This window comes from Ixodes scapularis, unplaced genomic scaffold (genome assembly GCF_016920785.2).
Source record: "Ixodes scapularis isolate PalLabHiFi unplaced genomic scaffold, ASM1692078v2 PGA_scaffold4__175_contigs__length_147842914, whole genome shotgun sequence".
In the NCBI taxonomy this organism is placed as follows: Eukaryota; Metazoa; Arthropoda; class Arachnida; order Ixodida; family Ixodidae; genus Ixodes; species Ixodes scapularis.
Window position 1 is genome coordinate 122,805,368 of NW_024609879.1, and position 12,067 is coordinate 122,817,434.

The window sequence follows — 12,067 nt, forward strand, 5'->3', positions numbered from 1 at the left end:
AAAAAAAAGCGTAAAATATATAGTTCTTAAATTTGTGCGATTACATAGGCGTTTTATTTCGACATATTACGTCAAAACGTTACGATCTAAAGAACAAAAAAAAATAATTATAAACACGTGGATAGAAAGATGCTGAAAATGATTGTATGTAACAGCCAAAGTTTTGCTGGACCATGTTTCTTAATCGAAAGGCAATGCAATTTCTCGTCTGTACGATTAGTGTTACTTCTCGTGATCTTTTAAACCACTAGCTTCATATAAGCACATGAGTGCGCAAGCTTACATGCGTCGTGTACATACACGCGGTCAAATATTTGTTCTAAAATAAAAAAAAAGTCAAGACAATCATGTGTCATAAATGATAACACGAATTTTAAAACAAAGGCTCGATGTTTAACATTAGGACGTCAAGAAAGTCCGTTGCATGATTACTTACTTGAGTAGACTTCATCGTAGGCAGGCATGAAAGTAAACACCAAATTATCATGATTTGTTTAGCATAATAGCTTACGTAGGGAGTTTTAGCAGATTGTTCCAATAACCCCGAAAGCGATACCTGATAACAATGCGACGCATGCGCAAAAGCACCGACGGAGTATGGGCTATCGTCACTGCAACGATCTACTAAAACTCCCTAGTATGGAGCTTCAGTAGATGATTCCGATGACCCCGATAACGATACGATTCATGCGCCAAGCCACCGGCGGAGCATCGACTATTGTAATCGGAGTTATCGGAGCGATCTACTAAAACTTTCAAGTATTTCAGGTAGCGCGATCTGTCTCACCGTGATCGTATCGATGTCGGTGAGGTTCCACTCCCAGCCGAGGACAGATTGCCTTCGCTTCCACAACTCGATAAAGATTGTCGCTGCATGGTGGTAAGAAATTATCACGCACAATCAATTTTTATTTTTCTTAGTCCTACTGGCATGTAATAATCTTGACATTAGTTGTCAATGCAGGAGCGTTCGCCATAGATCACATATCAAAACCCGTAAAGACCAACACACCGTTCACAAAACAAGTCCGCGTTTTGCGCCGTGCCGACAAGAGCGACGCCACAGTGGGCTTGATCGTTAGAGCCGCGCGTTGGTGTATACCCGTTTCCCAGCAGCTAGGCTTCAAAAGCTGGTCTGGCCACCATGGGCAAGGAACGCCTTGTGGCGCAAGGTGGCGCGAGCTACCGCCCGTTATGAAGGCTAAAACCGTTGTTATCCATCCATCCAGCCATGTTGAGGCGCCAGTCTTACAGCCGTGGGCACGCCCGGGAACCAGTGAAGTTGCAGCATCAGCCGATAAGAATGATTAGCCACGCCCTCCGTTTCCTAAACTGTCAGTGAATATTCGGGTAGGAACGGGGGGAGAGGAGGAGGTATCCGGCTCTCCCTCCGTTTCTACCAGTATACACGCACCCTCGGCAAGATGGCTGCGCCCAGGGGTCGCACGGGCAAACGTGCACAAACGAACCCATGTTTCTGACGTCACGACAAGGCGGTGGCGCTGACTGTGAACGCGGAGCGATGCTTCACCTCTTGAAAAACAGGTTCCTGCGCATTCGCAGTGCTAAAGGTTCCTGCGGGCAAGCGAGCTTGTTCGTTCAAAACAGTGCGTTTTAACGAACTCTGTTTGAAGCCAATCTTCAAAGCTGAACCGTTGGATTTGTCTTTTAACATGAGGCTCGCTCCAAAGGTTCTGTAAACGTCGCGTGAAGTCCAGGGAGCCGGAAAAAGTTTATTCATTTGCAAGGTTTGACGACAACGGGACTAAGCAGGCGAGCTGGTTATTATAAGACATTCTCCAAGCCTAGACAAAGAGGAACAAACACAAAGAAAGACAAACAAAGATGTCTTGTTAAGAAAGAGTTTACAAACGCTTACAAAGAGGGACAAACACAAACATTCAAATGAGTGTTGTCATTACGGACTCGATATTCTTTCTTTTGAATTTACTTATTACACATTCAAGTGAGTTTCATCGTTACCCACTCAATATCAGTTCTTTTCAGTTTAATCATTACACATTCAAATGAGTGTCATCATTAAGAACACAATATGCACCTTTTTGATCCATTCTTTTGAATTTATATATGCACTCATTATTCATGAAAATGGGTATTATCATTAATAATGCAATATCCGTTCTCTTCAGACATTTGTGTTTGTCCTTCTTTGCGGACCTCCGTCTCGGGTTGTAAAATTCTTGCGAAATTTGCCGACAAAAAAACTGCTTCGAGCTATTTCTAATTTCAGTATTTCGACAGGGTCGAAAACAAAAACAAAAAATTTACCCTCAGAGCGTAAGCATTACAGAGGGGGAAGTGTGTACGCGTAAACTGAGACAGTTTAAACACTTGGGAAAACATAATGACTAAGTATTGGTTAGATAATGAGACAATCTAAGGCGCTTTAAAGAAAGAACACGACCCGTGATTAAGACTATGGGACCAGCAGAAGGTGGTAAATTTAGGAACGGAAGTGGATTTAGGAAGAAAACAAAGGCGTCATACCCCAAAGTGCCATGAAGATTGAAAAGCCAACTGTAGCTGCATTGTCGAACAGGTAGACGATCTGTAAAAAGCATCTCAAAATAAACAGCGTCAAAAACACCATGAACCATTACTGCTGCAGTCCCACTGGCGCTCGAATCGCAACTGCCAAGCGGATCCGCTCGTTTTCATCACCAAATGCGCGTGAATTGGTACTGCATCTTGAACGAACCGAGTTCGCAACCGCTTCGCGAATGGCGGTTCAGCCACCAGAGTGAATGCTGCAGAAGGCTGGTTCACACGTTTAGCTCGCAGCGTCAGATCAGCATTAGGAAGAGCGCTGAAGTGGTGCTGACTTGAACTTAACTTAGCACGCAGCACTGGCGCAAAGGCGACACAGCACCAGCAAGATCAGCGCTGTTTTCAGCGCTCACTGATAGCGCTGAGGAAGCACTGTGGTGTACCCGAGGACAGAGCTTCAGCTTCAGCTAGATTCAAAAATGCAACGAAGCTCGATTCTAGGATATGCTAGGATCAGTGAAGGCTTTGAAAATATTACGACGCCGCTAAACTAAAATATTTAATATGATTGCGTCCGCAACAGACCGCCCAAACAGAAGGTATATTTAAACCCACAGCGCAAGTTGAGATGCCATGTCAGTCAAACACGCGGAGAAGCTCAGTGCGACAACGCAGACTGTTTTTCTAGGCCTAAACATATTTCAAGCCTTATCGTTTGCTGAGCTTCCTTGGCAGATTGGCAGAGATTGGCACTTGCTAGTGCTTTTCGGGAAAATTATACGATCCAGATTCCTTGGGCTGTAGAGGGGAGGATTCCCACTAAAGCTCGGTCGACTCGCTGACTCGCCTTGCTGAAGGTGCACTTGGAGGCGAGGTAATCGTAGGTACAGCGCTTCTTGCATCCGGGGCACAGTATCAGGCGGCCAAAGATGTCAGGATCGCACGTCTCGATCCTGCAGATTAAACGCATCGGCTCTTGTATCCTATCCTTCAAACCCTTACGTTTAGCGTAAGACGACTTAACGGCCGCCGCGAAAACGCGCGGCGCCCGGCGAATTCAGCATGTCAGCAAATCACGCAGAGCTCATCATACTCATTGTACCGGCATGTTATGTTAACGAAAAAAAAATACACGATAATAATCAAAGCTAAAAATAGTAACGTGAAAAACAAAAACGCCTCGAGGCGTTTTTGGAAAATCATAAATGCGTGGAGTCCTTTAGCGAAATTTCGGCTGCAGCTCCGAAGCTTGTAGTTGTACATCGGGGTGTACACCATCTCGTAGTTTGGTGCAGCTGAATTCATCATAGTGCAGAGCTTAACAACTGTTAAAATATTATAACAAAGGTGATGACCGTATCACACATAGTCGGCTGAAAAAACTGTTTAGACGTAAAAAGACGGTCTACGCCATGACAGTGAATATGATTTTTCACCATGCTCGATGTCATAGCTCAAATTTGTATATATATATATATATACCTGAGAAGAAAAAACCCTTAGTGAAAACAGCAACAACGGACGATTTAATGTTCGACGTTTCGGCCGGAGTCCGGCCTTCGTCAGGAAGAACTTTTACAGATGAACGCGGGTGGTATTTATACAGTGTTACTGTATAAATACCACCCGCGTTCATCTGTAAAAGTTCTTCCTGACGAAGGCCGGACTCCGGCCGAAACGTCGAAGATTAAATCGTCCGTTGTTGCTGTTTTCACTAAGGGTTTTTTCTTCTCAGTTATATACCCACGCCTTCGGCCTTCCGCCACCATGCCCGTTATATATATATATATATATATATATATATATATATATACACCATAATTATCATTGTCTTTCTTAGATAGCAGCGGTTGGCTCTCCCAAGGGCTTTGTAACAAAGCACATGCACTGTATTTTTTTGTGTGTGTGTCGGTTTATTACACTCTGTGTACCAAAAGTAAGCTTTTCTCTTTTTTTTACCAAACTAAGAGGGAAGGGTCTGGGTAAACTCACGTGGCCGTGTTTGTGGCCATCTCGAAGACCCCGTACATGGTGGTCATGAGCCCGATCACGGCTGGCAGGAACAGCATGGACGTGTAGAAGCCCAGCCAGGCGAAGTACAGGCCGGTTTTCTCTCCGAAGTAGCGCCTGAGGCACAGAGGGTTTGATTACTACATCGTCTAACTAAAAAACAAACAGGCTCTTCCATATCCCTGCTCTCACCCGAGATGAAAGCGAGAAGCTGTTATACATGGCACTGAATTAAAATCAACTGGCAAACTAATTAGTACCACGTAATGAAAAAAAAAAAAAAAAAACAGCGCAAAAGACAAGGAATTGAAGAAGTAATACACAGTGCCTCGTGTGAACTTCTTCTACTGGTATACCTATTTTTTGCACTGCGTTTTTCTTTCATTATAAATGGTACGGCCAGAGTAAACAGTGCACATGATAGCACGAACATTTTTGTGTCGTTGATTTGTCTCTGGTGATACAATGTTTTCAGTACCTCTTGCTTTACTCTTGCTTACGATCGTACCAAGCACTTACTTGTACAAGGTAACGACTTCAAACTAATCTACAAGCACCCGTGTCAACAGTTTTGTATAGTCCGTATCAAGTAAAATTGCTGAACCTACTACTCACGATCTCCCTAAAACTGTTTGCGAGCGCGCGGGTTTGTGTTTGTGTGTGTTTCTGTTTGTGTGCGGGAAAGGGGGGGGGGGGGGGGTTAGTGTGTTAGAACATAGCCGCCTCTATACTCACAAAGCCCGGCAGTTCGACGACAGAGCTATTGAGTGCCCGGTCGCAGGTCTGGAGCGCGAGCATCTGGTAGGTGGTAGCACAGAGCATCAAAGAGCCATTTCTCGGGAAACTTGGACGTCAGCGCACAGCTTTCGCAGCGGCGAGGACCCGATACACACTGGTTCGCTCGGGAGAAGTGTGTTTCGGCGTCTCGCCGCAGCGGGGCACCAGTCACGTGGCTCACCTCTCATCCTTTGTCTGCCGCTCCATCTTTTCCATTTCGGCGACCGCTTCTCGTGGCGATCTGCCAGGCTTTGTCAATATATAGGAGGCTACGGTTAGAACTTAGAAATTGGAATAGAGCATCTCAGGGTAAGCAGAGCGAAAGCTCGCGCTGCAGTAACTTGGGGATCCTGCACTAAATCCCCCCCCCCCCCCCCCAACCCGTTTCAATCTGGGTGAGCATTGTTTCTGCGTGATGTTGTACTGCGTGATGCGCGTTAGAACCCAGGTTAGCCGTCATGCTGTGCTGGCCACGTTTCTCATCTACAGCGAGGAATGCTGTCGCCATACTGTGACGCACGAAGCAATGCTATAGAAACATCTAATGTATACTTTCGTTTCTTATTATATGTCGTACACACCGCAAATACCACCTTATTACTGAAATGCCGGAGGAGTAGAAATCAGACAATTATTTCACACCTACTGAAAAAACGAAAGAAATATACAAAATAAAAACGCACAAAAGCGTAGTTTTAAGATTTCTAAGGTGTTTTAAGATTGCAGGCATCTAAGCATGGTCATGTGCCTAGAAGTCATATTCCGGTTGGACTGTTTAGGCGTCTTACCATTTTTTTGAGCGCAGCACTTAGGCACCCGTTTCCGGTTTGAGCGGTGTCGCCGTCGCCGTCGGCATCGGCGTAACCGTGCGGTGCATTATGGGACATGTGACGTCACTGATGACGTCATCAGTGACGTCATCGGCATCCGCATCGTCATTGTCCCTGATGACGTCATCAATAACGTCACTGATGGTTGGTAACTGTTTACGTAAGAGCAGTTCACGAAAGTTCTCAAGATACGGTTAGTGCAGGGCAATCCCGTATCAAGGGGAACGTTTTTCAGGCGACAAGCAACCGTACACGTTTTTCTGCGCTGGCAAACAAAGTGAAAACTTGCCATTTTCGGCAATATCGACTCGATAAACAAAGAGGGACGTCATAGTGTCATCATTAAGAGCGCGTAGTGACGTCACTGATCACGTCATCGGCATACGCATCGTCACTGATGACGTCATCAGTGACATCAGTGACGTCATCAGTGACGTCACTGATGACGTCATCAGCATCCGCATCGCCATCGTCATCGTCACTGATGACGTTATCAGTGACGCCACTGATGACGTCATCGGCATCGTCATCGTCGCTGGTGACGTCACTAGTGATGATGACGTCGTCAGTGACGTCACTGATAACGTCACAGATGACGTCATTGTCACGTGACCTCATATGCGTCACGTGACCCCCGTGAGGTCACGTGACCCCGGTGGCATCACATGACCCCCGTAAGGTCACGTGACCCTTGTGAGGCGACGGCGACGACGCTCGGAGGGAGGAGTAGCAGAAAGGATGAGGAGGTGAGGAGGAGGGAGGAAGGATATACCTTCCCCTCGGTACCCTTCCCCTCCTCCTCCTCAAGAGCTGCGCTCTAATTCGGCGTTACAGGGAGTTGTAAACGGCTTTCATTTTTTATTGATTTCCGCCTGATGATATCACTAGAAAGCAATTCAGCGGATCGCCGCGATCCTGGTGGTGTTACAACACCGGAGAAGGATGCAGCAGGCTCCTATTTAGCCCTAGCTCGCTTTGCAGACGACCAGGGGACGGAAACTCCAGCAGCCACGGGTTGTCATTCCGCGACGACAACGACGCCTCCGTCCTCTCGCCTTCTCCGCCACTTCCGCAACCAATTCTGCCAGGATCGCCACAACATGCAGACTCTATTGGCGCATTTGGTTGCCACTTCGGAAACGCTTCGAAGCGCGGGGTTGTACTTGCAACTCCAACGGTGCACACTTAACCCTCGTTCCTCCGTTTCACATTTCGCCCGCTAGGTGGGGTCGATTTTGGTTGCGCTCTAGGACTGGTGCTAACCAGAGCCCCTCTCCTCTCTATCACGTATTTTCCGCTTGGTTGCGCTGCTTACCTAGGAGTTGTCTCAAGAGTCTAGATTTAAAAGAGTAGAGCAACTCCAACCATGGCGAGCGCTACCCCACATAGACCGCAAGAAGGATAGCCGACGGATAGGCATAGTCCAGCTCGGAGGCGCTGGCAAACGATCGACGCAATCACCTCCTTCTCGCAGCTTCTATTGTAAACGCGGCCCGTGAACCACGTGACCACAATCGAACAGCTGGAAACGCTCTCGAATTCGAGGCACTATACTCGTATTCACTTCAAGAAAGTAAGCAAAGTACGGCTCATTGCGGAACATTACTAATGTGCCTCTTAGATTAGCATTATGTTATTTTATCGAGACGTACACATTTCGAACGCAAACTTCATCGTTTCTGCCCCGCGACAACCAAATCTTGTAAGAACTAATTCGCACAGCAAAGGAATAATTCAAAAACCTTTCTTTCCTTCTTTTTTTTTTCTTGATGTGACGAGTATGGAATTGCCCATAGGATGCTAAACACGCAGGACTGAAGAAAGAATAAACAAGTAAGACACGAACGACACAACCACATCATGAAATATGTGGTTGCGTCGTCCTTGTCCTCACGTGTTCATTTTTTCTTCAATCTTGATCGGCACCAGCACGCCCTTCCTCCATCAAAACACACCAGCCGAAGAGGAAATGCAAGCACACGGAGAAGGCCAAGCGCGAGTATGTTGACTCACCTTATGAGCACCAACGGCTGCTGTTTGTACCATGCCGCAGGACGTGCCCACTCGCTGTACAGCAGCTGCGAAAGAAATCGTTTCGAGAACACTGAATCGTGGGGCGAGAGTTTAGCCGATCGATTCTCCACGCACTTCGGATGGAGTCGACTTCAGTCCGTTCTTTTCTCCCGTAACTTCACAATCGATGCCACTTGCCTGACCACCTGATGGCAGTAATTGTGTTTCGATTTTGCTGCATTAGTCGATCGATATGGACCATCTATGAGAAGTCTGTCATTTCGTTGTTCCTTCCTCTTTTTATTGTTGTCGTGCAAGAGTGGAAGTTTCGAGTGTCTGGCATTCTGATGCCACGTCGACTCGTCGTAGGGACATCTTTATCTATCGCTGTTTTCGGAGCCCAAGCACTTTATACATCAATGGCGTGCGAAAATCGACTTTAGTTGGCGCGAAAAAAAAAATATGTTGACTTTCTTTCGATTTATTTATGCAATCTGGAAATGTATAAGAAATTATTTATTTTCGCGGTTTTTTCTTTTAGAGCCCTGATTAGTGACGCAACGTGACACATGATTTGGGTACGTGTGACCTGGTCCCGTGACGTCACGGCGTCAAGTCGCGGTGTCAAGTGGCCTAACTATTATCACGTGACCTGACGTCGCACGACGTGTTCACGAGTCGTCACGTAACGTAATTTAAGTCACGTAACCTGGCGCTACGGGACGTAGTCACGTGATGTGTCAAGTGACGTCACAACCCCTGCTAGCAATTCCTATACTCGACTGTGCCCCGTCACCTGCCACGCAACGCTCGCAAAATTAGAGTTAACTTCCCGGAAAAATCCCATTCTGCATTAAACTTAACCCGGCAATGGCGTCAGGGAGTGCCTCGACCGAAGGTGAGTGCCATCATAGTTGAAGAATTCTAGCTTCGGGCAAGATAATACGTTGCTCCACCTACACGTCACGCGTACGGCCGGAGTACGGCGCTCTCGTCGATTCAACGGTAAACTGATCTGTGTCTTGGCACGCCGAAGAAAGCGATGAATTGTATCAAATGTCAGTTCGAGCTAAATAATTTGAGAGCCTTCAGGGGTGGTCTGACTAAACAAATAAATACATTCTGACGCTCTAGAAAAACTAAGGAGCATCGATGGACGGTTCAGCAATCAAATGCTCTCAAGATATGCAAGTGGGAGTTTCCCGTTGGGCACTAAGTATTTTAATTCTCTTTAGACTTTTTTATAAGATAACCAAAAATTAATTTTCTTTATTCCCAAAATAGTTGATGGTTGGTAAGAGTTTACATAACAGGCAGTTCACGCAAGTTGTCAAGATACTTTCAGTACAGGGCAACCCCGTCTCAAGGGGAACGTTTTTCAGGCGATAAGCAACCGTACAAGTTTCGCTGCGCTGGCAAACAAGTAGAAAACTGCCATTTTCGGCAATATCGACTCGATAAGCAAAGAGGGACGCAATAGTGTCATCGTTAGGAACGCATTAATCCTGCTTTCGAAAAGGAAAGTCAGCTCCGTGACGCACTCATGAATTCCCCGATTGAACGCACTGTGTCGATATGTGCAATATACATAGCGTCAACCTCAAAGTGCTTTTTTTTTTTTTACGAATCGAAAGTTTATTAGATTGTAAAGAAGGCTTCCTCAGACCCAAATCGTTTGTCGAATCAGAAAGTCTGACAATACAAGCGTATTGATTTACTCTTTGACCATTAGGCCTATTTTGAACCCAAAAACCGTTTCTGTCGATCTCTAATGGGGCGAGATAAATCTCATACGGTGAACAACCGACCTCAAGGAGACAAATGGCAAGATATTCTAGGCCCACGCGCTCGAATATTTGTGACTTACATCGCCTTACGCGTTTCACAGCGTAGGTCAAGCAGGCTTTAGGTATTTTTAATCCTGGATTAGCCATAACTAAGGTTCCGCCGTTTTCGGTTTCTATTTTTTTCAAAATTCGGCGTACCTTTTTCGGTGTTTATTTTAAAAATCAATTTTCGGGTTTTTTTTGGCGTATATTTATACCCACAAAGGTTTATCGGCTTTTTTCAGTGAATATAAAATAAACACCAACGGACACCTGATCAGATGATCCTTCTAGCTCTGATATTTGTGATCAGTCAAAGAATAACGGCACAGATACATTGAAGAATAAATGGACACATTATTTGGCAAATATGTGCAACAGTAAAAGAAGCAAGAAAAAAAACACAGAAGTACAAACAAGTCAGATACGAAGCCTAAACGGAAAAAACATGACACTTCACCTTTTGTACATCCGGATTACGTGATCTTATAATAGTACACACACATGTACTTTCCCAGGTTCTCCTCGTTGATTCGTACTCTTTCTTTCCTGTTAATATGGCCCTGAGCCTCGGGAATGCCCTCTCAACGCTAACACTGGACACTGGCAGGCTGAGGAGATAGAGCGCTGCCTGAGCCAAAATCGGCCAATCAACCAATTGTGACCGCCAAAGGAGACACGGTGCGACGTTTTGAAGCACAACAAAACATCCAGAGCTTGCATCAAGTCAGTCTTTCCTACAACGAATTCGAAAACACGCTCTTAAGTCATGGGGCATTTCGGACTTCACCGTTCCGATCGATGATGCGCGAATTAAACCAAAACGTCGTGATGGCACCCGTGTATCCCATACATTCGGACATGTTTCGATAGGCACTGCCGTTCCACTTTTTCGCCACGGCTCTGCGGTACGACTGGAAGGTCGAACTGACCTTTTTCGGTTAAAACTGAATTTACGAAAATGGATTCGGCGTAACTTTTATCGGTTTTCATCGATTTAAACCGAAAACTCCGAACCCTAGCCATAACCCTTCAACTCCAACCCGCAGGTGAGCGTGGGTATAAAACAATAAAACAATAGACCCGTTGCTCTTGGGCAGGGGGCGCGAGCGCGTCCGCAAGACGCGACCATGTTATGCTGGCAGCACTATCCAGGCGGCGCTGTAACGTTCAGGCGGCGCTGTAGCGTTCGAATGCAAGCATCTGTCAGCATCAGTAGACGCGCAATAACAAAACGCCTAAAAAAAGAAAAACTAAAATAAAAGAAGTATTATGCAGCTCGTGGCCTCAGCGTCCCATTCAGCTGTATTATTTTATTGCGCTCTTTCATAGAATCCGTGAGCCCGTATGTTTCTTTTTACGTGATAGCCAGGCTGAAGCTACTTGCAAAAACATGTTCCACCGAACGATGCTTGCACTGCACGAGCGCGCGTGCTCGGAATGAACACTGCAAGCCCGGAGCTCACTCTTGTAGCCTCTGCTACGCTGGCACTTAGGATGGAACGGAGTATAGAAAACTGTAGTGGGGACGCGCGATGACGCACGTTCCAAACGCGAACCAAATATTCTATTTTTATCGCCTGGAGCGCTGCTGAAAACTTGAGAGCTACGGGCCTATAACCGATACTTTTTTTTTTTTTGCCAAATCATGTAAAACGTATTTCATTCAGTACATACCCTCCGCTCCGTGGCTACTTCGGTTGCAGGGTCGAATGCTCCGCTTCCGCACGATCCCTACACCAAAGAAAGGTATGAATAGTGGCTTAATAAACGCGAGGCATGGTGCGTGCCTTAGCGTCTTATTATCCTTTCGCAGCCAATCAGGTTATGGATTTAAGTCGATGAGAAGGCCGAACAAGGAATCACAAAGTGAGAGGCGTGAACTCTCTGAAGGTCACGCCGATACGGAGGCGCTGCTGTCGGCTCTGCGCATGCGCAGACGCTTCGCGTCGGGCAACCCTTGTTTTTGCGCACGCGCAATGCCCACGTCCGGTGTGGGCGAACGCGGGCTCGTTTGTAAACAGTGCGTAGGTTCATACAGACATGAACAGGACGTTTGAAAAAAAAAAGAAAATAATGTGATTAAATGCAAAGGTGCAAGCC

At 46.2% G+C, this 12,067-nt stretch overlaps 1 protein-coding gene across 1 annotated transcript in view; it reads right to left on the bottom strand.

Moving 5' to 3' along the window:
• Positions 1-12,067, bottom strand: part of LOC8032717 (anoctamin-4) — a 64,613-nt gene that overhangs the window by 23,804 nt on the left and 28,742 nt on the right. The window contains exons 5-8 of the mRNA XM_042293697.1: positions 4,501-4,635; positions 3,356-3,461; positions 2,509-2,569; positions 788-870 (exon numbers count right to left, since the gene is read on the bottom strand). Coding sequence (XP_042149631.1) covers positions 788-870; positions 2,509-2,569; positions 3,356-3,461; positions 4,501-4,635 — 385 coding nt within the window. The remainder of the gene's footprint in view (positions 1-787; positions 871-2,508; positions 2,570-3,355; positions 3,462-4,500; positions 4,636-12,067) is intronic.